At 49.6% G+C, this 26,560-nt stretch overlaps 2 protein-coding genes across 3 annotated transcripts; one reads left to right on the top strand and one right to left on the bottom strand.

Moving 5' to 3' along the window:
* Positions 1 to 1,015: 1,015 nt before the first annotated feature.
* Ccdc22 (coiled-coil domain containing 22) lies at positions 1,016 to 11,252 on the top strand. The gene is made up of 17 exons (XM_015506498.2): positions 1,016 to 1,232; positions 2,289 to 2,466; positions 5,439 to 5,571; positions 6,297 to 6,403; positions 6,543 to 6,609; positions 6,699 to 6,877; positions 7,308 to 7,502; positions 8,015 to 8,077; positions 8,173 to 8,292; positions 8,701 to 8,820; positions 8,903 to 9,019; positions 9,119 to 9,220; positions 9,302 to 9,409; positions 9,967 to 10,062; positions 10,285 to 10,344; positions 10,425 to 10,499; positions 10,878 to 11,252. The coding sequence occupies exons 1-17, from the start codon at positions 1,183 to 1,185 to the stop codon at positions 10,989 to 10,991; spliced, it is 1,884 nt and encodes a 627-aa protein (XP_015361984.1). The 5' UTR covers positions 1,016 to 1,182; the 3' UTR covers positions 10,992 to 11,252.
* Foxp3 (forkhead box P3) lies at positions 11,171 to 26,161 on the bottom strand. Of its 2 annotated transcripts, XM_015506499.2 has the most exons (12): positions 24,524 to 26,161; positions 17,443 to 17,677; positions 16,825 to 16,929; positions 16,596 to 16,734; positions 16,081 to 16,168; positions 15,904 to 16,008; positions 14,995 to 15,082; positions 14,721 to 14,801; positions 13,366 to 13,516; positions 12,943 to 13,019; positions 12,389 to 12,490; positions 11,171 to 12,210 (listed from the first exon to the last, which is right to left on the bottom strand). In XM_015506499.2, the coding sequence occupies exons 2-12, from the start codon at positions 17,653 to 17,655 to the stop codon at positions 12,061 to 12,063; spliced, it is 1,299 nt and encodes a 432-aa protein (XP_015361985.1). In that variant the 5' UTR covers positions 17,656 to 17,677; positions 24,524 to 26,161; the 3' UTR covers positions 11,171 to 12,060. The 2 variants fall into 2 exon arrangements, with proteins under 2 accessions (XP_015361985.1, XP_048652557.1); XM_048796600.1 differs by lacking the exon at positions 16,825 to 16,929.
* Positions 26,162 to 26,560: the final 399 nt, after the last annotated feature.

The following is a 26,560-nucleotide window of genomic DNA, read 5'->3' as shown; positions in this document are numbered from 1 at the left end:
AGGACACTGAGCCATATATACATCCATGAGGTTTATGACAAATCTGGCTAGAAGAGACAAGATGGGTTTTTTTTTTCCTCTTTGAGAAGGACTCTCACTATGTTATTCAGGTTGTCCTCAAAGTCATGGTCCTTCTGCCTGTTTCTGGAGTAGCTGGGATTACAGGTGTGCCTCACAACACCCTGCTCAGGATCAACTTGTTAATAAATAGTGGTTACATAGATATTTGCTGTGTCATTATTCTTTGGAGAGTACAAAAGTGTGTGTGTGTGTGTGTGTGTGTGTGTGTGTATATATATATATATAAAATAGTAAAATGAAGCATGTATTGAATCCATGAATAATTATACTAACAACTTAGTTAAACTATAACTTTAGTAGTGCTCTTTTATGTGTCAGGCATATAGTACAACATGCTTTACAAAAAGTAATTGTGTTTTAATCCCAGGAAGTAAGTACTATCAGTAGTTCCATTTTGGGCTGGGGATGTGGCTCAGCTGGAGAACATCTGCCCAATATAGATGAAGCGATGGGTTCCAACCCCAGCACTGCAAAACATAAAATGATATAAACAGGCAAAAACAGACCAGCAGCATAATAGAGCANGATCCTCAGCACCACATACAAACAAAGATGTTGTGTCCGCTGAAAACTAACTAACTAAATAAATATTAAAAAAAAAATAGTTCCATTTTTCAGATGGGGAAAGCAAGACGCAGGGAATCAGTTAAAACCCCTGCCCTTTTGCCTAACATTCCCGAGGCCCTGGGTACAATCCCAGCTCGGCAAAAAATATAGATAAATAAATAAACGAACAAAATAAACAAATAAATAAACCCCTGCCCTTCACTTATACTCTTTTATAGCCTAGAAGATGAATGCTGACTTAAATGAAGCTCCCGTCCCCCCTCCCAATACAGTTCGTTTTTCCCATTTAAAGAGACCATGGGACCGCTAGTAAAACTACAATTCCCAGCAGCCATTGCGCTATCAAGGTTTGCGCGCGCGCGCATTCGCATCCCGCACACGACGCGCTCGCTCACGGAACTACACTTCCCAATTTTCCCCGCTCGTCCCGTGACGCTCATTGCAGCCTGAGCGCGAAGCGGGGGTTCAACAACTGCGCCCCACTTTCTCAGATTCAGTGCTGGACCCAGCCCCCGACTCCGACTCGGCTCCACCATGGAGGAGGCAGACCGAATCCTCATCCATTCCTTGCGCCAGGCTGGCACGTAAGTACGCAGCCCCCCTCGCCCACAAATGACCACATCCGGGACTCCAAAACCCAGGACCCCCCATTACCCGGGAACCTTAAAACCCGGCACTATATTTAGGGTTCCAACTTCCAGGGATCTAAGACCCCACGCACACATCCCAACCATAGGGTCTTCCCAAGTCCTTTTACCTCAACATTTGGTAAACCCAGACTCTGGGACCCAGACGCCCGGAGACCTAAAAGCCTTGGAATTTCAAGAACCGTGACACGGAAATGTATGGATCTTGATATCAATACGCTGGGAACTTGATACCTTCAGACTCTGAGACACCTGCACCTTGAGAACCAGGGAACTTAAAATCCCCGGACTCTAGCACTGGAGTAACTCAAAAACCCTAGAACTGCGTAATGTGGAGCCTTCCAAGTTTAGTTTCCCAAACACCTTGGGCTTTTAAAAGCCCAGGACATCAGCACATCTGGTGACATCAGCACTTGGTCACTTCTGACACACCAAGACTCTTCCATTTGAGGGTCCTAAAAGACTCAGGATGCGGACATAGGGTGCCTGATTTTTGTTTTGTTTGAAACTAGAGGTCTTAATATACGGGGATCTTGACACCTAGGGACCTGACATTTGAAACTCCTGAAAACCCCAGACTTTGCAACATGAAGTCTTCTCTAAATCCTAGTAGCTCAGTATCTAGGAGTTTCTGACATGTAGAGAATGTAATTCTGGGGACCCAGAAATACAGAGAATATGCCACGTGGGCCCTTTCACCTTCACAGACCCCCAAAATTTGAGGCTTTGAAGCCTAGAGAAAATCTGAGATTTTTCTAAACTGAGATCTGTCTTATCTACCATTCTCCTACAACAAGGACTGGAGAATGAAGCTAGTTCTTTTTATCCAAATGGAAGTCACAGTCACCAATACTTAGGATTTGTTTGAACTTTTGAACTTGGGCATCCTTTCCAACCCGGGTCTATTCTAGAGCTTTTAGAAGGCTGCATGGCCCATCCTGATCACTGTATCCTGATTACTGCCTCCATAGATCCTGTCTCTTTCTTCTCCAGGGCGGTCCCTCCAGATGTGCAGACCCTACGAGCCTTCACCACTGAGCTGGTGGTAGAGGCTGTGGTTCGCTGCCTGCGAGTGATTAACCCTGCTGTGGGCTCTAGCCTCAGCCCCCTGCTGCCTCTGGCCATGTCTGCCCGGTTCCGCCTGGCCATGAGCCTGGCTCAGGCCTGCATGGTGAGTGCCCTCCCCCCATTATACACATCTTCTTCCTTCCTCCTTCACAAAGTAACCATGCTCCTTTGAAACTCTTGACTTTCCTCTCTGCCATCTCTCTTTGTGGCTTAGCATTCATTAGTGGTTAAGGTTGCTGCTTAGTGACCAAACCGGTGAGTAGTTCAGACCTTGGCTGTACCACTTGCTAACAGTGTGACTCTAACCCTTCTAGGCTTTAGTTTTCTTATCTGTGAAGTGGAGATTATAAAAGTAAAGTTGTTATGAATATTAAATGAGTTTATCCTATTTACACCTGGGCTGCCCCTACCTTCCATGCTTCAAGCTTAGCATCAATATATTTTCCTCCCTATAGTATCCATTTATCAGTTCCAGGAAAGGCCCTGCTTAAGTAACATGCTGTTTCTTAAACTAATCACTGTGTTCCCTTGTTGGTCCATCCTGAATCCCATGGTCATTTGGTAGGACGCTGTGATTGGCTGCTCCTTCACGATCCCATTGATTTGTGAGAAGGATGGTTACCCAAAGAAAGATATACTGGTTAACTCAAACAATCTCTCTTACATTCCCCCTGTGGCAACCTCATGCATCCTGCCTCTCATAGCAATTCTAAAAATGTCTCTCTGATAGATCAAGTAAGGCACCTTTCCAATGATGCCCTCCCCCCTCCCCCATTCAGAGCTGTGTCCAGTTACTATATTCTGGAGGGCTGAGTAATGCTGTTTCTTGTGGCTCCCTGGCTCTGTGACTTGGGGCCAGTCTCTTTAACTCGTTTGGTCCTAATTTTCTACATCTGCAGAATGGATGTGAGAATTGTACCTACCATGTAGAATTGCTGTGAGGATTAAAAATAAGGGGCTAGGGCTGGGCACAGTGGTGCACATCTATAATCCCAGCTATTAGCAGGCTGAGGCAGGAGGATCCAAGTTTGAGGCTAGTTTCAGCAATTGAGCAAGACCTTCAAGCAATTGAGCAAGACCTTGTTTTACAATTAAAAGAATATATAGAAAGGAATGCTCAGTCATAGTACCCCTGGGTTCAATCCCATGTAGCACCAAAAAAGTGGGGAGGCCTAAGTATGTAGCTCAGTTTTAGAGTGTGCTTGGCATGCACGAGGCCCTGGGTTCAATCCCCAGCACAAAAAAAGTAAAATTGAATTAATGAAATGAATAAATGGATATATAAGCTTTGTGTCAGTGGCATTAATGGATAGGTCTGATGGGGATGCTTGCATTTCAGCAACCTGTGGCAACATGGTGATCGTAAAGACTTCCAATATACCTAGTAAGTATATGGTGGCAGAGGGACAGTAGAATAGCTTCAGTGAAAACTTCCATTTAGACAAAAGGGACAGGGTGGTCAGAGATGTTGCATTTGGACCATGCTTGTGCACTTTCTGTCTTTTTCTCATCTCTTCACTCTCAAGTTTACTTACCTGTCAGGAGTTCTCAGAATCTTCTATCTGGTGCTCTTGATGGCCTCATAAGGCAGACAGTCTGTCCTCTGGCCTAGGGCTATGTCCTGGAGGATGGTACTCTTAAGGTGGAAAATTATGTCTTCCGTGGTGCATGGAGTATGCACAGCAGGAAGTGCCAAGTAGGTGTCAGACCTTTGCAATTCTCTGTTCTTCTCTTTTTTCAGGGCTGACTGCCACTGGATTCATGTTGACTTACTTTGGCTCACACTAACTTTAGTGTGGGGCAAAGAATAGCTTTTTTGGTGGTCATAAAGGTACATGGGATTGTCCAGCCTTGGTTTGTCAGTGGCAGGCAGAAAGGCTCTTACTCATTATTGCTGCATTCTTATTTCTTCCTCTGCATGTGCCCTTCACCTTGTACCCCTTTCTGTGCCTCATCCACTTCCATATTTTGGCATCTGCTACCACACATATTCTACTCCTGGAACAAGTTTCCATATCAGTCAGAATTATTTGATTGCAGATGTCAACAACAACAATAACAACAACAAACCACAAAGGAGTAAAGTAGCTTAAGAGCTAGTGGTTTTCACACTTTTTTTTGGACTATGACCCTTCAAAATAAAAAGAAGTTACACAGTGACCCAGAACTCACATACATATATAATAAGGATGCATTTAGAGTGTACTCTGTACCAGGCACTGTGGTGACTCATTTCATTCTTATGACAATCTTCTGGGGTAGGTATTTTTGGTATCTCTTTTTTTTTTCAGATGGAGAAAGTGCAGCACAGAGAGGTTAAGTGATAGGCCTGAGGTCACAAGGTTATAAGAGGCAGTACTTGGGTTTGAATCCTGGAAGTTGGCTTTCAGGATCCACGAAGCTCTAGAGCAACAGCATCTCTGGCAGAACAAGTTTTTCTTTCTCTCTAGGCCTGTTTCCCAGTCCCACCTAGAACTCTCAGGAGTCCTTTCATTGTGCTCTATTATGCTGCTGGTCTGTTTTTGCCTGTTTATATCATTTTATGTTTTGCAGTGCTGGGGTTGGAACCCATCGCTTCATCTATATTGGGCAGATGTTCTCCAGCTGAGCCACATCTCCAGCCCTGCCTGCTTATATTTAGGCACTCTTTATATAATAGGTAGATTCACTACTGCCAATGATAGGGGGCTCCAAATACTTTTTTCCCAACTCATCATAACTCTTGATTTTGCTAATTATATTTTCTGGAAATTGTTTATTTGTTTTCATATAGGCAGAAATCCCATCTTCTCTTTTATGGCCTCTGGATTTTGACTCATAGTTAGCAAGGTCAGAGCTTTAATCTCCTTTTTCCCTCTCTATAGCATTGATTGTAATTACTCTGGGGTTCCCTGGGGGCCCTGGAGGCCTTGGGGAGCCAAGAGAAGGTGGAGAGGGTAGTGGCTGGTGAGAGAGTGTGAGCAGGTATGACCTAGGCCAGGGCTCCCAGGGCAAGAGGATCCTACCTACCTGGCCGATAGGGGCCAACCTCCCCAGCCAGGCAGTGTCCCCTGATTAACACCTGATAACCCCCAGGACCTGGGCTATCCCTTGGAGCTTGGCTATCAGAACTTCCTCTACCCCAGTGAGCCTGACCTCAGGGACCTGCTTCTCTTCTTGGCTGAGCGTCTGCCCACCGATGCCTCTGAGGATGCAGACCAGCCTGCAGGTACAGGGTCTAGGGGATGGGGGTGGGGGAGTGGAGTGTGTACTTGGGATGAGAGGGGCTGTAAGAGATGGCAAAACTGTTGCCTGCCAAGTGTGTGTGTGTGTGTGTGTGTGTGTGTTTGGGAGAGCTAGGCAGGAGAACTGGGGCTAGAGGGGATGTAAGCATAGCAGGTCTTCTGAGACTGGGGGCTGGGTGACCCAGGTGATGAGTGTGTACTTGGAGGGCCTCCCCAACTCACCTCCTGCACCTTCCTCAGTGTGATGCTCCAGGCATGCTGCAGCCTCAGGGCCTTTGTATCCCTGTATCATTCTTCCCCCATACCTCATGGTTTATGCCAGGTCTACGTTCTGTTTCAACATCACCTCAGGGAGGCCTTTCTCTCACTGTTTTGTGGAACATTCCAGCCTCCTCTCAGCAGACCTCCTCTCTGGCTTGCCATCTTGATCTAGATCATTCTTATGATTCTCATCATGAACTTTCTCCTCTACTAGCTTGTGGGTTCCATGAAGATGGGAACCTTTTCCACTTTATTCCCTGAGGTGACCCTAGTGTCCAAAACAGTGATTAGTACCTAGTTTGTGCTCAGTCAGTGTTTGATGAATGACTGTGAGACTGATCTGCATTTCTGGCTGAGGAATCAGGAGCCATGGCTGATTTCCCAGAGTATTTACTTTTGGATTTGTGGCATCGTCATCTGTTGAACACTTCTTCCCCAACCCCCATAGGTGACTCAGCTATTCTCCTCCGGGCCATTGGGAGCCAAATCCGGGACCAGCTGGCCCTGCCCTGGGTCCCACCTCTCCTTCGAACACCCAAGCTACAGAACCTCCAGGTGGGATCCCCGACTCCTGTCTGTGCTTGTCCCCACCTTACCTTTCTTATCCCCATCTGGTTGCCCAGGTTGTTGGCCCCTTCACCAGTGACCCCTGTCCCACTTTGTCCTAGAGACTCTGACTCTGCTCTCCCTCCAGGGCTCAGCCCTCCAGCATCCTTTCCATGCCAGCACGCTGGTCATGCCTGAGTTGAGTTCCAGAGGAGGTAAGGCTAAGGCTTTGGGGAAGGTTGGGGAGCAGAGCAGAGGTACGTCTTTACGCAGGAGGGCCGGCTGACTCTGTTCCTGTCTCCAGAGACACGGGAGTTCCAGACGAGTCCCCTTCTGCTGCCAGTCCCTGCACAGGTGCCCCGGCCTTCGGGGAGGGCGGCCTCACTCCTTGAACACCATGCCATCCAACTCTGTCAGCATATAGGCCGGGATCGCCCTGGTGACGAGGACTGGGTACGCCGGGCACCTCGCGTCCCACCCCAGGTATAGCCCAGTGCTTTTCAAATCAAATTTCCCCGGTTGTCTTGAAACTGTGTTCTTGTCTCTTTCTTGCCTTATCTCTCCTCTCTCTAACTCTGTCTCTCTCTAACTGTTTGCCTTGCTTCTTTGATTTTCTGTCTCTGTTCTGTCCCACACATCCCTTTCTGTGGGTCTCTCTGATTAGGGGCTCCAGGCTTCTCTCTCTACCCACATCTTTTCCAGGGTGGGGAGCAAGTAGGTAGAGAGAAGTGTGGCTGTGGGGAAGAGGTCCCTCCCAGTCTTCAGGGAGCTCACAAGCCTGTGGAGGAAGGGACCTGACTTGGTGGAAAGGCTGGAAGAAGGGTGTGACTTATCAGGTGGTCTCTGGAGGAGGCAGGGCCTTGGGGTCCAGTAGGCTTCAACATCCTCCTGTTCCCTTGCCTGCTCTCTCCAGGAGGACACCCAGGCTCCACGGCAGCGGCTCCACAGACAGTTGGCTGAGCATCTGCGCCAGACCTGGAGCCCACTTGCAGCGCCCACACAAGCCCGAGACCTGGGGGAGCTGCTTCAGGGCTGGGGTGCTGGGGCCAGGACTGGCGCCCCCAAGGGATCCCGCTTCACACATTCAGAGAAGTTCACCTTTCATCTGGTGGGTGGGCCTGAGTGGATGTTGGGGTGCTGATCTGGTGAGGGCTGCTTTATATATAAATGCAGCTTTTATTCACATAAGGTCCCATATACCCACAAGGTAGGCCCTTTCCCTCAGGGAAGGTGTTCAGAGGGCTTCCCTAGCTTCTTGGGACATCAGTGGAGAAAGAGCATACAGGTGGGAACCATGTAAGTGTAGAGGGGTGCTTTTGGTACAAACCCCATCTTTCCCCAGTCATTTTCCTCTGGATATATCTTCTCTCCTTGGATACTCACCCAGAGGGACCCTCGTCCTTCTCATGGGCATTTAGGGCTGCTACATCTGGACCAGGGAGGTTTCTCTGAGAGCAGACACTTTAGTTGCCCTTCCCCTTGTTTAGTCACATTCTGACAGTTGTTAGTAGTTGAACGGATGTCGGTACAGCACTAGGAGGAGCTTTGGGGTGTTGAGGCCAGGCCATAAGAGGCAGGGCCTTCCCTGATATCCAGGTTGTCCCTCCTCATGCCCCCTAGGAGCACCAGGCCCAGGCTGCCCCAGTATCAGATGTGCCAACTACCTCCAGTCAGCCTGAACAGGTGAGCAGAGCAGTCCGTGTGTTTGCGGGGGGTTCCTGATCCCTTTACTGTATGCTGGGTCTGGCATTTCCACCTGACTGGCCTGTGCCTCCCAGGACACACGGGCAACTCAAGAACAGGAGCTAGAGTCCCTTCGGGAGCAGCTGGAGGGCATGAACCGCAACATTGAAGAAGTGGAAGCCAACATGAAGACTCTAGGAATCAGCCTTGTGCAGGTGAGGGGCTGTGGTGAGGGCCATGGGCTGGGTCAGGCCAGAAGTAGGGCCTTGAGGGGACCTGAAGGTGGTTTCTTGAGGTCTGCAGATGTTAGAAGGGTTCATGGAGGATATTGGGAATCTCTGGGGCTCTTGAGTTGGTGGGAGCAAAAGGGGATGTGGGTTTGGGTGCTTCCTGGACCTATTGGGGTTAGAGGCACCTATGGGCATCAGTCAGGCCTTGTAGGTGGTGTTGAGGGTCTGTGAGCATTGGCGGGGCAAGATGGGTCTGTGTGGGCAAGGCTCCTGGGCATCAGTGTGGATCTGGAGGATCAGAGAGGCCTGTGGGGGCCTCAGGCTAGGCCAGGGTTTCTTGGGGTCACTGGGGACTGTGATGTGTGACTGGGGGTGGGGCTGATGTGGTGCCAGGTGGAGACAGAGTGTCGGCAGAGTAAGCTCAGCATGGCAGAGCGTGAGCAGGCCCTGCGCCTGAAGAGCCGGGCAGTGGAGCTTCTACCAGACGGGGCTGCCAATCTCGCCAAACTGCAGGTGGGCTGGGGCTGAGTCTGGGGTTGGGCTGGTGGGGCAGGGTTGGATAGGCCCAGCCTGTTTGACATGTCTCCACCCATAGCTTGTGGTGGAGAGCAGTGCGCAGCGGGTCATCCATTTGGCGGGTCAGTGGGAAAAGCACCGGGTTCCACTTCTTGCTGAGTACCGCCACCTTCGAAAGCTCCAGGATTGCAGGGAGGTAGGTGGTGGGGTCTGGGGCCATGGGGCAAGTCTGGTGCCCTTCTAGGAAGCTGCCTCTGAGCTCTGCTCACTGCCTCTGCCTGTGGGTCCCTGGTAGCTGGAATCTTCTCGACGGATGGCAGAAATCCAGGAACTGCACCAGAGTGTTCGGGCAGCTGCTGAAGAGGCCCGCAGGAAGGAGGAAGTCTATAAGCAGCTGGTAAGGCCCATGAAGGGGCCCTGGTGGCAAAGATGGGTGGGGTGTGGGTCCTTGGGAAATACCTGCTGTGTCCCTACCTAGGTGTCAGAACTGGAGACTTTACCGAGAGACGTGTCCCGGCTGGCCTATACCCAGCGCATCCTGGAGATTGTTGGCAATATCCGGAAGCAGAAGGAAGAGATCACTAAGGTGCATTGCAGTGGCCCTGGTGGGTGGGTCTCATATGTATGTGTGTGTGTGTGTGTGTATATATATATATGTGTGTGTGTATATATATATATATATATATATATGTATATATATATAAAATATATACCAGAGATTGAACCCAGGGGTTCTTGCTTAACCACTAAATCACATCCCCAGCCCTTTTTATTTTTTTCATTTTGAGACAAGGTTTCACTAGGTTGCTTAGGACCTCGCTGACTTTCTAAGGCTGGCCTCAAATTTGTGATCCTCCTGTCTCAGCCTCCCAAGATGCTAGGATTACAGGCTTGTGCCACCATGCCTGGCTGGGTGGGTCATGTGGACAGACAGAAGTAGGGTGGCCACATGGGGACCTCATGGCTTCTGATAGGCAGAGCTGTCTAGCACACCCCAGCACAGAATAGTCCACTCCAACCTCCCTGATGTAGTGACACAGGCCCTGAATTGATGTGAGTGCATGCAAATGAATACCCTCGGCTGGCCAGCCACCCTGCCTAGACACCCTGCCCTGAGCTCATGGCCAACCTGGTATCTGCCAGATCCTGTCTGACACGAAGGAGCTTCAGAAGGAAATCAACTCCCTCTCTGGGAAGCTGGACCGGACGTTTGCAGTGACTGATGAGCTCGTATTCAAGGTGTGGGGCAGGCTGGGCCTGGCATGAGGTTTGGCGTGGGGTTTAACCTGCTGCCGGCCCATCTGCTCATGGGCCAGCTTGGCCCAGGCCCTCAGTGAGCCCTGTAGGCATAATAATGCTCAGAACTTGCTTCATGAAGGATGAAGGCAGCGGGGTGGTGGCATGGAGGTGGTGGGGGACAGTGGATAGCTAATTTTTTCAAGGTCCCCTCTGCCTGGTCAGGATGCCAAGAAAGATGATGCTGTTCGGAAGGCCTACAAGTATCTAGCTGCGCTGCATGAGGTGAGGAGAGCAGCATGCTTGGGGGGCTGGTTGGGGAGGGACTGACTTGGGTGCAAGCCTCGTATTCCTGCCATCCCCAGAACTGTAGCCAACTCATCCAGACCATCGAGGACACGGGCACTATCATGCGGGAGGTTAGAGACCTTGAGGAGCAGGTGAGAGGCCTGGATATGGGAGGGGAACTGAAAGAGGTCAGGGGATAGCTCCTTGACTTATACAGAGAGAGGCTGTGGGACCAGACAGCCTATAGCTGGAGCTCAGCCTTGTCACTTGGTACCTAAGCCTGGAACAGACTGGTGGCCTTCTCTGAGCCTTAGCTTCTACCCTGCAGTCCTCAAACTTGCTTCCCAGGGCTGCTGGCAGAGGCTTTGGCTTAAGGATACTTTAGGTGGAGGGAATGACAGGTGCAGAGGCCTGGCAGTGGGACAGGGGGTGGGAGGGGTTCAGGGCAGCTGCAGTGGAGGGGGTGGTGAGGAGGAGCTGTGGAAGAAAGGGGATCTATGTGCTGAGCAAGTGTGTTCACTTTCCTTTAGATTGAAACGGAGATGGGTAAGAAGACCCACAGCAACTTGGAGAAGATCTGTGAGGACTACCGAGCCCTTCGCCAGGAGAATGCTGGCCTCTTGAGCCGGGTGCGGGAGGCCTGAGGAGCTCCTGTGGAGGGCTCCCCAACCACAGACAGGGATGTGGGGTGCTGGAGGTGGTAGCCAAGTGCTGCTGCCCTAGCTACTCCCTCCATTTACCACCAGTTCCTCCTGCTGTGGTCTTAGTCTCAGACACTTGCTCACTTGACCCCAACTCTGATCTGGGGTGATCGTCCAGCATGTGGGAGCTTGGCTGCAGTTTATTGGGGAGGGCACTGGAGGTTGGGGGTCTTGGATCCCAAATAAAGGAGGGGCTCTTCTGCAGTCTAGGCTGAGGCATGGATCGGGCTCGGCCATGGGAGTGGGGTGTGTGGCAAGTGAGACATGGGGTACATTTTTGTCAGTTGTGTGTCTTCATGGGACTTGGGAGATACTGGGGGGGCTATGTGAGCACACATGTGAGATACGCAGGCAAATCCAACAGGCTGTGTGTGAGTGAGCACATGTGTTAGGTGCTGCATAAGCCTGTGTATGACCAGTTGTGTGTTTGTGTGACATTCTGGAACCTGCTATCCTGAGGGTACTGATGCTACTTCTGTGCGGGGCTCTGGGAACACCCTTGTGTGACCCTGAACTTGGGGGCCCAGAGACTGGCAGTGGGTATGTGCTTTCAGGTTGATGGAGCTGCACTCATGTGTGATGTGTAACTATGCAGCTTTGAGGGTGTTTGAATGTACTAAGGCGGGATTTGTGATTTAGGGTTTATATTGAATATAGGGGACAGGATAGTGACTGTGTCTGTGTGACTTTCCCCTACCCCTGAGGTGAGAGTGGCCGAGACAGGCTGTATGTATGGCTAGTTGTGGGGCCTCTGATTGGCTGGAGAACCTGACTGGGGGATTTGAATGGGAATGGGAGCTGGGCTGGTCCTGGGGCCCCTCCAAGCAGCCTTGGTGCAGAAGAAATGATCTGGGATGGCAGCCAGCTGGGGAGCAGGGGCCCTGGCAGGCAAGACAGTAGACATCTCACTTTTTGGTCTCTGTGGGCATGTCCAGGTCCTGTCACCCCTGCCCTGGGCTACTCTGCCCCCCATTTTGGCTCCTGTCCATCCTTCCTCTTCTTGGTTTTGAGGTCAGGGGCTGTGGGTAGGGTAGGAGCACCTGCTGGGCCGCTGGCTCCTTTTCTTGCGGAACTCAAACTCATCCACGGTCCACACAGCCCCCTTCTCACTCTCCACCCGAACAAAGCACTTGTGCAGGCTCAGGTTGTGGCGGATGGCATTCTGTGGAAGGAGGATCAGCCAGAGATGGGGCAGGTCAGTGGCCTGAGGTCAGCATCCCCCGTCGGCACTGACCTGCTCCTTTCTCATATGCCTCTGAACCCAGCCCCCAGTTAGCTCGTTCCTACACTGTGTGGCACTGTGTCCATCCCAGCCACCACCACCTCCAAGAGGCACTCACCTTCCAGGTGGCAGGGTGGTTTCTGAAGAAGGCAAACATGCGTGTGAACCAGTGGTAGATCTCATTGAGTGTCCGCTGCTTCTCGGGAGCTTCCAGGATGGCCTGGAAGTTGGGATAGAGTAGGGTAAGGGGATCATTCCCCCAAAGTTGGGCCTGAGAGGGGCAGTGGCCTGCCCTGGGCCTTATGGTCTGGGGGTCGGATTGTGGGGCAGGGGAGGGGAGGGAGAGAGATCGTACAGGGTGAAGGATCAGGGCAGGATTAGACATGGGGTGAAGCATGGGATCAATGGCATGGACATCTGGAGAGGGGTGGGTTTTGGGTTCATAGTTTGGCTTACACTGGCCCGACTGGCAGTTTAGGTTTGGGTTCAGGGACAGGATTGGGGTACAGCCAGTAGGAGGGATCACATTGGAGGCATGGCTGGGGCTCCTCCGGGCTGGGGTTTCTTACTGGAGAAGCATGAACTCTGAAGTTGTTCAGAGGAAGGTGGGAGTTTGGTAGGCAGGTTCCCCCATCATCTTCCTCCCCTCTGGGCTTGAGCTGCCCTGCTTACCCAGCGGATGAGGGTGGCATAGGTGAAAGGGGGCCGCATGTTGTGGAACTTGAAGTAGTCCATGTTGTGGAAGAACTCTGGCAGAGGGTGGGGACAGATCAGGCCCTGTCCAAGACCTCCTCCCTCTTTGTCCCACCCTCCTCCACATATGCCTGAAATCCCATCATCAACCCAAGGGGAAGGACCGTGGTCATACATTGGTACCACTTGCTGAGTATTTGATATATATTGTCCCTTGCTCTTTGGTCATTTGTGACCATGATGGGGGACTTTCAGGCCATAAAAATCCTGAGAGGAAGCTTTTACAAGCATGTGCATTTTCAAAAGCTGGGTGGTGGTGATGTGGAGTTCCTTTGCACCCCTGCCTGGCACCAGGTGGGATTAGGAGTGTAGGTCAGTGGGTAGGGCACAGACCACTCTTACCTGGGAATGTGCTGTTTCCATGGCTGCCCCAGAGGTGCCTCCGCACTGCAAACAGGCTGTCAGATGCCTCCCGAGGGCTGGGCCAGGCTGGAACGACATTTCCTTGGGTGCTAGTGGCTACCATGCAGCAGGAGCCCTTGTCAGATGATGCCTGGGGGAGGCAAGAGGGGCTGGTGACGCAGAGGTTTAAATTTTCCACTCTTTTTTTTGGCACTGGAGATTGAACTCAGGGGTGCTTAAACACTGAGCCACATCCTAGCCCCCCCCCCTTTTTTGTATTTTATTTACAGACAGGGTCTCACTGAGTTGCTTAAGGCCTCACTGAGTTGCTTAAAGCCTCACAAAGTTGCTGAGGCTGGCTTTGAACTTGCAANAGTGCTGGGATTATAGGCGTGCACCACCACACTTGAATGCACTGAGGTTGCCATCTTGAAATTTGAACATGGGTCCTGCATTTTCATTTTTGCACTGGGCCCTCCAAGTTATGTAGTCAGTGCTTTAGGGATCACATGGTCTAACTTCATTAAGTATGGGGTGCTTAACCACTGAGCTACATCCCTATCTTTTTTTTTTTTTTTTGGACCAGGGATTGAACTCCAGGGCATTTAACCAATGAGCCACATCCCACCCCTTTATTGTATTTTATTTAGAGACAGGGTATCATTGAGTTGCTTAACACCTTGCTAAGTTGCTGAGGCTGGCTTTGAGGTCATGATCCTCCTGCCTCAGCCTCCTGAGCCGCTGAGATTACAGGCGTGTGCCACTGCACCTGCCCAGCTTCCTTATCCCTTTTTATCTTTCATTTTGAAACAGTTTTGCTAAATTGCTGAGGCTGGCCTTGAACTTGTGATCCTCCTGCCTCAAGCTTCTGACTAGCTGTGATTACAGGCATGCCACACAACCTGGCCCTATTGCTTTAAAAAATATTTTTGTTGTGCTGGGGATTGGATTCATGGATACTCTATATCCCCAGCCCTTTTTATTTTGATACAAGGTCTTCTTACTAAATTACCCAGGCTGACCTTAAACTTGTGATCTTCCTGCCTCAACCTCCTCGGCATAATTTAATTTTTTTGCAGTGCTGCGGATGGAACCCAGGGCCTCCTGAATGCTAGGCAGGTGCTTTACCACTGAGCCTCAGCCCCACCCCCAGCCCCTGTTATTGCTTTGGAAATTCAGAATCAGGACAGGTAAGGTCAAAGGGTTTGCAAGTGGAAGAGGACTGATTCTCATGTGTGGCACATATGCAGGTACTCATAGACTCCAGAGGCTGTGTGTGAGGACAGGTTCCCATGCACCCTTCAGTTGTCCCCCAGCTCTCTAGTTCTGCTGCCTTCAGGTCTGGGGTAGCTTACCGTAGCTGGAGCCTTGGTCAGTGCCATTTTCCCGGCCAGGTGGGCCTGCATAGCGCCCAGTTTCTCCTTCTCCAACACCAGCTGTGGGGATGGGCACAAAAAATGGGGCTTCCATCTGGCCTTTCTCCACCATACCTTTCCGGCTGTGTTCCTCCCTGGAGTCCCCTCCCTCCTTTCCCTTACACAACACTCATCCTGGATTATCCTGGTTCCTGGCATAGTATGGTCATGAGGCTCACCCACCCACCACCCACCTTCCTCTTGAAGGCATTACCTGCTGCTCCAAAGACTGCACCACCTCTCTCTGGAGGAGACACTGTGCCCTTCCCTTCTCATCCAAGAGGTGGTCTGCCTGGCAGTGCCTGGGTAGGGGAAAGATTTCATGCAGGTGACCATGGTGCGCCTGGCCTCCTAGCTCAATGTTTCAGTTGGGGATGGCCACTCCCTCTGGGAGGTCTTTCCTTAGAGCCTCAGCTGCCATCCCCTCCCTCAAGCCCTCTGTCACATCTGCCCTTCCTTCAACACATGCCCTTTGGCACCTACTATGTGCCAGGCCTGATCTTGCCCCTTGAGCCTGGCCAGAGTGTTAGAGATGTTGTTGAAAATGGGGGTGAGTGCCAGGTAAGACCAGGAATGGCATTCCAGGTGGAGGGCACAGCCTTTGCAAAGGCTTGGCTGTGAAGAAAGCAGGACGTACTGGTTGCTATTAGCTGGGTATATTACAGAAGTAGAGGAGGGTGTGTGTGTGTGTGTGTGTGTGTGTGTGTTGAGACAGGCCCAAGGGAAGGCAGCAACAGCCATCTATAGGACCTGGGACTTTGGGGATCAATAATGTGATGTGTTGGATTCTGGAGTCTGGCTGCCTGAGTTCACATCCAAGCACTGTCACGAGGGAAATGGGTAATCCTGATCAAGACACACCCTCTTTGACCTCAGTTCCCTTGTCTGTAAGACGGAGGTAAATATCAGTATGCATCTTTTTTATCATGCCCCGTTATACATATGAAGGAACTGAGGCCCAGAGAAGTTAATGGCTTGTTCAAGTTTGTACAGCTGTTGAGCATCAAAGGCTGGATTTGAATCCACACTCTCAGCTTTTACCTGTTTCATCTTACTTTTATTGAGAGGAAGCCTGAGTGGAGATCTGCATCTTAGACCTATACCCACTAACCAGGTCACTCACTTGAGGAAATCTTCTGGCTCCTTGAAGACCTTCTCACATCCAGGCCACTTGCAGACACCATTTGCCAGTAGTGGGTAGGAACTCTGGGGTGCAGCTAAAAGGGTGCTGAGGGGACAAGAGGGTGTCAGGGGAGGGGAACAATAAGGTGAAGGATCCTCCCCTGCCCTGTACACTCACCTGTCCTTCCTGGGTGTGCCAGGGCTTGGGAAGGTGCAGAGCAGTGCTGGCTCCCTGGACACCCACTCCAGGTTGGCCACATTGATCCCTGTGGGTAGGAACAGGGCACATACTTGTTATGGGTAGGGACAGGGCACCTCTGGGGCTGGGGGCCAGGCTCTGCAGCTTGGCCCACAAGGCCTCACACCCTCCTGTGCTTCAAAGACCCTGACTCCCAAAGGACTCTGCCGTCCCCACAGTTCAGGGCTTCTGGCATAATAGCTCAAAGACAGCCATCGGCAGGTGCTGACATTTTGACTAACTTTGCAAAGATCTGTGGTTCCGTGATGTTGACATTCTGCATCTTGGAGGTTCTTAATGTGACATTTTTTGGAGATTAGAGTTTCTATGTGACTAAGACCTGAGCCCTCAGACCCCCACAGGGCCTTGATTCAGAACAGTCAGTATTGCACATGTTCAAGGATTCGGGGACTCTCAGCTTCTCTAAAGTTATGGGGTACAGGCTAAGGTATTACCAGGTGGCAGGCCGGGCCGGGCCTTGAGAGAGAAGACCCCGGTGGTGGTGGTGGGTGGTGGAAGGCTGATCATGGCTGGGCTTTCCAGTGGGCGCACTTGTAGCACAGGGGTCCGGGCATGGGCATCCACTGTGGAGAGCTGGGGGACACATATGGGGCCATGGCTCAGGATTTCCTCCCCAAAATTCTCCCACTGGCTCCCTCTTCCCAGTCTATTTAGGGTCCGTACCTGGTGCATAAAATGTGGCCTGTCCTGGAGAAGTGCCTGCAAGTGGGGCGAGGGGCCCAACCTTGCCCCGGAGGGTGCCACCATGACTAGGGGCACTGTGGGCAGCTGGAGGGAGAAGGCAGGCGTGTGAGGTACCACCCTCATCCTTGCTAATTCATATGCTCCTCTCCGTAGTCCCCCACCGTAGGTACCACGATTGTCTCCACACTTGGAAACTGAGGCTCATGGAGACTAAGTGATTTTTTTTTTCAGATCATATAGCTAATAAGTGGCAGAGCTGGCCTCAACCCTATTATCTCACTTCCTTGGGCCCCAGCTATCTCCTGTTGTCACATGGGGATAAGGACACATAGTTGTGCCCATGGATCATTAGAGAGTCTCCTCCTCTCCTGAAACAGGGATTGGGAGGTTGGGGAGAGCCTCAAATCTCTGAGGCCTGGCAGGTGGGGACTTTCTTGACTCTGCAATATCTGCATAAGTCACAGACTTGCCTGGGACCCAGAAACCACTTCCTGTGCCCCAGCCTGCACCCCTCCTGCTCAGTGCCACAGTAAAGGTCGGCACCTGTAGGCCCAGGTACCCCACCCTGCCTGCCCCATCCTGGGCCCTGGGCCTCACCTGCAGCTGCGATGTTGGCAGGGGGTTCAAGGAGGAGGAGGAAGAGGCATGGATCCCACTTCGGAGTTCCCGACCCTGGAAGGTTCCTCCTGGGATCCTGGTCCCCAGGATGTCTGAGGTCTTGGGTGCAGCCCTCCAGCTGGGCGAGGCTCCAGGGGATGGGCCAAGGGCCAAGGAAGGGGCAGAGGGCTTGGCTGGCCTGGGGTTGGGCATTGGGTCCTTGTCCAAGGGCAGTCTGCAGGGACATAGTGGGAAGGAGTCACACGTGTGCTAGGTTTGGTGTGAGATCCTCTGAACCACATGGACACCCCTACTGGTCAGAACAGGTATTGGCTGGGGATATGTCATAAAGGGACCCACAACCGCACCCCAGCTCTAGTCATGCGTGTGCGTGCACACACACACACACACACATACATATGGTTATCAGGAATAGGCATGTGTGCCCACATACCCCATATGCACAGGTCCATCGGCCAGCTTGCCTGCACATGCCTGTACCACCCTGCTGTGGGAGTTTCCCCCACGAGGGCAACGGGTAGTTGGTTTGTGAGACATTAGCTAGGGTAGGTCTCAGCCCATCGTCCTACCACTCAAGTCTTCAAATCTCACCCCTGGTAACCCCTGCACCCTGCATAAGGCACAGTCTTTGCTGTTTCTGCTGGAACTGGTCACAGATTATAATTGGCATTGATTTACTCCAGTGATGGGTATGGACTTAAAGATTCATCTGGCTACTCTGTGGGGGACTAGTTTGGAGGCTACTGCAACAGTCAAGGCAGGTGATCGTGTTGGCACTGACTGGGATGGTGACAGGGGAGATGGTTAGAAGTGGCTGGATTCTGAGACTATTTTCAAGGTGGAGTCAGGAGAAGTTGCTGGCAGCTTGGACATAGTGGGTGAGAGAGGGAGGGTCAAGGTGATTTCTGGGTTTTAGCCTGAGAAGCTAAACAAACAGCTGACATTATCAGGGACATGTGACAAACAGGGTCAGGGATGATAATCAAGTGTGGATGGATATGAAGAGTCTGGCATTGAACGCATGGATGGACGTGCCAGATGGGCAGCTGGGTATAGGAGTGTGGTGCTCAGGGACAGGATAGAGTCTGTTTCTGAGCTCTTGTCCTGCATGGAGGTGGCATGGCAGATGCCAGAGAGAACCAGGGACATGCTTTCTTGAGCTAGAGCCTGTGTGAACTCCTCAACCCAGCCCCCATTAGTAGTCATCCCAATTCCTACTCCCCAAAGGCTACCTCCAGGCCCTGGCTCATACTATTTGCCACTCTTCTTCTTTCCCTATCTAAGCCACAAAATGCTTGCTTTTCTACTTGAAAGCCTTCTGTAGTGACTCCAGGTCCCCCTACTGACCCCTAGCATTAACACTCCCCAAAGTTCATGGCCTCAGTTTCTCAGAATCCCATAATCCCAGTCAGCAAGGAAGCCAGAACTAGTAGGGACTGCCTGGTCCAACCCCCATTTTACTGAAAGGGACACCCAAGTACAGAGTTCCATGGTCCCATGGTGACTTGAGAACTCCATTTCTTTCTCCAAGAAGCATGTGTGCCTGTGTGCACATTTTCACAAGCCCCCTGTACTGTGCCTGCATGTGAGAGACTCCCTGTCCTGCTACACAGCACTGGGTTGGGCACACAGCTGCTGAGAAGAGTCTAGGAGATTTCTGGGAGGGGCAGTTGTCCTTCCTTTCTTTGCTGTCACCTCATGGGGGCTGTCAGAACTGTAGCGCTGAGGGAGATGGGCGTGAGAGTCTGGGTATTAAACCCCTAGTCTCTCCAGGGTTTGAATATTAGTATGAGAATCAGAAGTCCAGGTCTGTGGAGGCTCAGACCAAGAGTCTGGGAAAAAGGTGGAGAGATGAGGAGGTGAGTGAATGAGTGAGTGAACCAATGAAGGCAGGGATTAAGTGATGCTTCCAGAAGCCAAGGAGGAGCAAAGATTGCCAACAACCCACCAGAAGCTGAGGGAGGCCTGGAGCATATTCTCTCATAGCCTTCATAAGGAACTAACCCTGCCGACGCCTTCATCTTGGATCTCTAGCTTCCAGAACTATGAGACAATAAATTTCTGTTGCTTAAGCCACACTGTCTGTGATACTTTGTTACAGCAGCCTGAACAAACGAATACTGATTTTGGTGAGTGACCGGATATTTTCCACCACTGTGGCCTGGCCCACATGGCTGGCCCACATGGCTGGCCCATTGGCACTTCTGAAGCTACCTGGACACTTGGCCAGAGCTTATAGGAAATCTCCTCCCCCACTACATCTCGAGTGGTCTGACTCAGGAAAGTCTAAATACATTCTCAGAAAGGGGACCTGGATATGGTCTGTCTGGTGGCGGGGTACTTGGAGGGCCGGGCTGGCCAGCCGGCTTCCTGCACTGTCTGTTTGGGCGTCCCTTTCTGACTAGTTTTCTCAGAAGCTGCATGGAGGATGTTTCTGGAACACAGATTATGTTTTCCTATCGGGGTCTGCATCTGGGCCCTATTCTTACAGCCCCCGACTTCCCCAGATTTTTCTGCCATTGACGTCATGGCGGCCGGATGCGCTGGGCTTCATCCGCACCAAGGAGGAAGAGAAGGGGGCAGGACTTCACCCCACGGGTTTCGTTCCGAGAACTGGCTGGCCCATCCTGCAGCCGACCCAGGTGGGGTGATGTGGGTGCTGGCGGATGTGGTGGGTGACGTCCATCTGGCCACCATGACAAGCCCTGGGTTCTAGAGACCTGGCCTTTCTTGGGCTGCAGTGAGGTCCCAGGTTGGAAGCTCTGGGAGTGCTAGGGTGGCCCCTCAAATACTGGGATTCCTGGGATCTTTCATAGAGTACACACAAGTACATCTCCAAATTGTAGGACATCATTTTTTAGATTCAAAGAGGCCCAGGATAGAAAAACCACAAACTCTATGGGTCCACAGATCCATTGGTATATAAACCAATGTTCCTGTCATGCAAACCAACTGGAATTGCCTGAAGGACAGGAAGCATACTATTTCAGAGGGCCTCTCACCCACTAGGCCTAGAATATCAGCAAGTGTACCCTCAGCTTCCCTCCTGAGGTCCATGAAGGCAGAGGTCAGAGTAGCCATCTTCCTCTCCTGAGCCTGGGGCCATCTCACCACTGACTGGCTCTAATGCTTCTCAAGTTCAGTATAAATTAGTATAGGAATAGAAGCTATTTTCCAAAGTAATTCCGTATGAAACACTTAGCAAAATGTCAATGATTGGTAAATAGACACTTCCGTGGCCTCAGTCTCCCTGTTCATTTTGGGTCAATGTCTCAAAACTCAGAGCTCTCTGGTAGAGATAGGAATGGAAGGATGAGGAGGATGAAGCTATCTAGTCTCTGGCTTGGGCCTCATGAAGGGAGCCCAGCACCAGGTTCTCTGGAGGAGCCCCAGGATAGAAGCTCCCGGAATCAGTGCCAGTTCTATGGACACCCAAACTGACTGATGTTCTTCCATCATCACCATCCTTTAGCCTCCTGACACGGGGCCCATGACCCCTCGCAGCCCTGCTCTTCTTAGGCTAGGCCCTGTGTTATGATCATGGATTGTTGTGCTTAAGTCAGGATCCAAACTGTGAGAAGGCGGAAAAGGGAAAGGCAACCTAGGTCCCACTCTCTCCACCTCATGGTGCAGAAAGGTAAACTGAGGCCCATAGTAGGGGATAGAAACAGAGTCAGGGTCCCACTGAGAGACCTGATTTCTGATCTTGTATCTCCTCTCTGCTATTGTGTCTCCATGAGGCTTAGAAAGGGGCTCTTCTGCCTGTATTTTGGCCTCAGTTTACCCTTCTACACGTAAACTGTAGGTGTGCGGCAGAAGGGGGCCTGAGACCTTCTCCTGTGTCTGGTTGAGTTGTTAGGTGTCTACAGGGATTTGAGTTGACAACTGCCCCTCTATCCAGGAGACTGGCTGAGAAACAGAGGTATATGAAGACAAAGAGACAGAGAAAGACAGACAGATACAAATGCAGAAAGAAACAGACAGACATGAGGGAACAGAGACACAGAGTACAGATACAGGGAGATATGAAGAGAGACGTGAGAGAGAACAGAGATGGTCACACAGAGAGACACTGAGAGTCACAGAGAAAAAGTGATGGAGAATGGCAGGGGTGTGGGGGGAGAGAAAAGAAAGAAAGAGGGAACAGAGAATTGCCCCAAATAAGAACAGTTACTGGCCTCTGGTTGGAGGACTGATGCTGCCTGAAATAAGAAAGGATAAGGAAGAACAAGGTGCTAGGGATGCCCATGGCTATGGCTGGGTATTGAATCATATTGCAAAGCAATGTACAGCTAAACAGTGTGGCCCTGGTACAAGGACAGATACAGAGAAACAGATCATAGGAGAAAGATTGGACAAAGAGCCGTGCATAGAGGGAATAGAGGAGGGTGGAGGATACATTAACAAATATTTCTGAGAGGGGCTGGGGATGTGGCTCAAGCAGTAGTGCGCTCGCCTGGCATGCGCGGGGCACTGGGTTGGATCCTCAGCACCACATAAAAATAAAATAAAGATGTTGTGTCCACCGAAAACTAAAAAATAAATAGTAAATATATTTCTGAGACAATTGGGGGAAAAGAGCTATTGAATAAATAATCATTCCGTGTTCCCACTGACCCTTCCCTGTTGAGTTTGAAATGTCACCATCACCATATACACTAGAATAAATTCCAGATCCATTACAGAGATACATTTTAATGTCTAATATTGATCTTGGGTTTATTGTGTGTCAGGCCTTGTGCTAAGCACTTACCATGATTAATAGATTTAATCTTGACAAAGACCCTTTGAGGTAAGTACTATTATGTTCATCATAGCACATATGAGGAAATGGAGGTATAGAGTAGTTAAGTATCTGGCTGAAAATCACACCGATGGCTTGAGGTGAGATTGGGTTTGTCCCAGACAGTCTGGCTCCTGTACCCACACTCTTAACCTCTATAGTAAATGGAAAAAATGAAGGCATAAAGGAGACTAGAAGCCAACACAGGGTGAACATTTATCTCATTTTCAAGTGGGAAAGAACTTTCTAAGCACAAAACCAGAGACAGAAACCACACAAGTGAAGACTAACCTATTTCACTATTTAAAAACATCATGAGTATCACAGAAAACCCATAAACAAATAGAAAATGCAAATGATGAATTGGGGGAAAATATGTGCTGCATACATATGATTGATAGTTAATATCCTTTCCAAAAATAAAGAGCTATGGCAAATCAATAAGAAAAATGATGAATACCCTATTAGGACTAAGGACATTATAGACAACCCCCAAAGTACAAGTGAATGATAAACAGTAAAAATAATCAACAAATGTAAATTTCAACAACATGGCAATGTTTTTTTCCTTACCTGTTAAGTTGGGAAATTATTTTTTTGAGGGAGGAGATACTGGGGATTGAATCAGGGGCCCTTTCCTACTGAGTCATATCCCCCGTCCTTTTTATATTATTTATTTATTAAAAAAATAACTCAACATCCATGGAGTTTTTTGTTTTGTTTTGTTTCAGTTGTAGTTGGACACAATGCCTTTATGTTGTCAAACCCAGTGCCTCATATAAGCACTCTACCACTGAGCCACTACCCCAGGCCCCTTTATTTTTTATTTTGAGACAGGGCCTCACTAAGTTGATGAGGTTGGCCTCAAACTTTCGATTCTCCCGCCTCAGCCTCCCAAGCTGCTGATATTACAGGCATGTGCCATTGCGCCCAGTGGGAAATGATTTAAAAAATGATAATACCCACCCAGGATTAGCTTGAGTAGAGGAAGCATGAAATAGGACAAACTTTTGGAAGAACAATTTGCAGAGAGGGTCAGAAACCTTAAAAACGCACATCTCTTTTCCACGGAAACTCCATTTTCAGGAGTCCAAGGAACCAGTTACGGTGGTTTATGAAGAAAAATTAGAAATGTCCTGAGTGTCCAACAATTGGCATTTGGTCAAATCAGAATTCATGCTGATGTGAGGACAGTCATGACAGCCACGAACGATCATGTGTTCAAACATTTATTTTTAGCAGACTGCAAAAGTGCTATTACTTGAATAAAGCAGGAACAAAAACAATATATTGCATGCTGATAATGTGGTTAAAATGCTAATAGCTAATACTTAGTGCTTACTATGTACCAAGCATTGTGCTAAGCCTGAAGAAATGAACTTGTCACAGTCCTGAACAGCCTGCCTTCCTGGACACGGCATCTGGTCACATGCATGCACACTATTCAGTAAACCATGGTTTATGACAGCATGAAGTGCCCCCCAGCAGGGTCTCCTCTCATGTGATGTAAACACACATTCAAGTCAAATTCTCATCCTTTCCTGACAACTCAAAATCCTCCTGCTGCTGGGGCAAACAGAACTGATGCGCATTCTTGTAAAATGTAAATGTCCTCAGCGACATTACTCGACCCACTATTAATAAACACCAGCTGTATCCAAATCTCTGTGCTAGATGCCGGGTGGAAAGGCAGGTGAGGAAAGGTGAGACAAGAGAGCTGCTGGTAGGAAAGAGATAGAGGAAAGGCAATGATGTAGTGTTGCCAAGATGGAGGAGATGGAGACGGGGAGGCGGTCAAAGCCTAGAGCCTGAGTTCAAGGGAGACAGAGAGATGTCATGTCGAAAGAGAGAGGTAGAGAAACAGAAAAAGGAAGAAAGGGTGAACAAAGAGACAAGAGGGATGGGAGGCATCAAGACGGAAGAGATGAAGAGAGATGCAGCTGCGATTTCCAGTTTCATTTGGACAGCATTTCAAGTTGTTCAAAACCCTGAAATCCATAGACTGGCAGTTGACATATTTAAAAAATCCTACCCATCTGTGTATCAATTGATCCATTTATTTATCTTTGTCCCTGCCCAAGCACCGATTAAGTACTTCACCTACCTAGTATTTATTATGACTATTATATTATTTTTAAAAAGATCTTACCTGAGTGGGCTCATGGTGGCTGAGTGCATCTGACTGTACTGGAAGGCCGCTGACCGCCCAAGTGCCTACCTACCTGCCATCTCCTCCATGAGGGCACCCATTTGGTGGGGTAGAGCAGGGACACTCACCTTGGTGAAGTGGACTGACAGAGAAGGATCAGCCTGGCTTGTGGGAAACTGTCACATATCAAAAACAACTTTGCTTTTATACCGAGAAGAAAAACCACGGCGTGGAAGCCACAGACCTCTCTTCTAATAATCCAATTTCGATGAGTGTATATGCTGATAATCACAGGGGGTGGGTTCTCATAGTTCTCCTCTCTCTCTCTCCTCTCTCTCTCTCTCTCTCTCTCTCTGCTCTGCTTCTTCTCTTCTTGATTATGAGACTTAAACGGAAATTTTGAAATTTTGGGTTTTTTCTTTGCCCTTTACGAGTCATCTGAATATATGATTTCTTCCCCTCACCACAGAGGTGAGAGGTATCAATGAGATAACAGGGCTCATGAGAAAACACAGTTTTTTAAGCAAAGGTGTATAGAGTCAGAAAAAAAATAAAGGAAAAGAACTCAAATCACAGAGGCATCCCGAGGCACCAGAGACACCATTCTGTGTGTGACAGTATATCTGAGGCTGTTTGGGTTAAGAGGGAATGTGAAGTCCTGTGTGCGGACAGAAAACATTAGGGAAAGAGATAAAACAGAACCCTGTTTCCAGAGGCTTCACCTTGCTTCAGGACTCATTTTCCTCTTAGGTATAACTAATACGGTTACCATTATTTGTGCTGTCCAGAGACAGGGAGCTTTGAACACCCCTGCAGCCGTCTTTCCCCCAGAGAGTGAGGGGGATGTCAGGTATTTCATGAAAAAAAAGTGGGAAGTCCATCCCTACCTCCCCACCCATTCACAGAATTGAGGAGTCTGAGAATCACTAACTCCCTGAACTCACAAGGAATCACTGAGTTAGGGAAGGCAGAAAAGTCTCACTTCATTATGTCCCAGAGCTTTAGAGGTCTGATCCAGTGGCCACTCTACTGGGAAGGTCCCCAGTGGCCCCTAGTAGAATGAATCAAATCTCACAATGAAACCCAGAGGCTCCTTGGGACACTGGGACTCTCCTGTCATGAACACCATAGCTGATGCTTCTGATGTGCTCAGACTCTGTGATTTTATACTTGCAAAAGCCCCAGTTTCCAAGGATTTAGATTTCCAAATATCACCTATCATCCTGGTGGCTGACATTTATCCTGAATTTCCACACGCCATACTCGGCACTGAATATTTCCCATAATCAGTTGTGTCCGATCCTCACCAGAGCCCTCTGTGGTCCATCTTATTATCATTACTGTATCGCTGTTATACAGATGGAGAAAATGAAGGCATAGAGTAGCAGACCAATTTTCTGAATATCAGAGAGCTGTTTCCTTAGTGCTAGATTTTGAAACTCGCAGTTTCTGTGATCCCAGTAGTCTCAGGTTTTAAATTCTAGGATGCCAGGAAAGGGAAGTTCTGGGATTTGGAGATTCCTCTGGGGGCTTGATGCTTGTGAGGTTTCTAGATTGTCCAAGATTCAGTGGCCGCGTCTCCTCATCTCAGTGCGCATTCCCTTCTTCCAACCACTGGTCAACATGGGAGATCATCCTCCAGAGGTTTCTCTTGACTGGCCATGGCTAAGACTTCCAGCCCCACCATGCATTTCCAGTGCCCTGTGTGGTCTGGGGTTCTAGTCATCCAACATCCACTCCGACTTTTCTGCAAGACTGGTTTCAGACCTGGGGAAGAGAAATTGAAAACAGCTTCTAATTCATATGATACAAATCTAGTGACCAAGACCCACCCCTTTACCCTTTTGCCCCTTTGCCCTTTCATCCCCTTTCCTCCCTTCACCTTCTAATCTCTCAAAAAAAAAGGGAGGGTCTCTTTTCTTAACTCGACTCACCTTTCTGGAAAAGCCCATATTTGACCTGATGGCCTGTCTTTGTGAAGACAAGGGGAAAAAAAAGAGTGAATAGAAAAAAAAAAAAGACTTAAAAAACACACCCAACAACAACAATTAAAATAAAAACCCCAACCCTCCCTATCATTAGTTCAAAACAAAACTTTCACTGGTTGGGGCTTTAGAGTTGGTGGGACATGTTTATGACACAAAGATGAACTATGTGTGATCTGG

This window comes from Marmota marmota, unplaced genomic scaffold, assembly GCF_001458135.2.
Source record: "Marmota marmota marmota unplaced genomic scaffold, marMar, whole genome shotgun sequence".
Classification (NCBI taxonomy): domain Eukaryota; kingdom Metazoa; phylum Chordata; class Mammalia; order Rodentia; family Sciuridae; genus Marmota; species Marmota marmota.
The sequence above is the reverse complement of the archived record's forward strand: the minus strand, read 5'-3'. Positions and strand labels throughout refer to the sequence as shown.

Bases quoted from the DNA above. Each gene is read 5' to 3' on its own strand.
- Ccdc22 (XM_015506498.2), top strand. From the start codon at position 1,183: ATGGAGGAGGCAGACCGAATCCTCATCCATTCCTTGCGCCAGGCTGGC. The intron at 5,572-6,296 runs GTACAGGGTCTA...CAACCCCCATAG, and splicing joins GGATGCAGACCAGCCTGCAG to GTGACTCAGCTATTCTCCTC. The intron at 7,503-8,014 runs GTGGGTGGGCCT...CATGCCCCCTAG, and splicing joins AGAAGTTCACCTTTCATCTG to GAGCACCAGGCCCAGGCTGC.
- Foxp3 (XM_015506499.2), bottom strand. From the start codon at position 17,655: ATGCCCAACCCCAGGCCAGCCAAGCCCTCTGCCCCTTCCTTGGCCCTT. The intron at 16,930-17,442 runs GTGAGGCCCAGG...TTCTCCCTCCAG, and splicing joins TGCCAACATCGCAGCTGCAG to CTGCCCACAGTGCCCCTAGT. The intron at 16,735-16,824 runs GTACGGACCCTA...TGTGTCCCCCAG, and splicing joins GGCCACATTTTATGCACCAG to CTCTCCACAGTGGATGCCCA.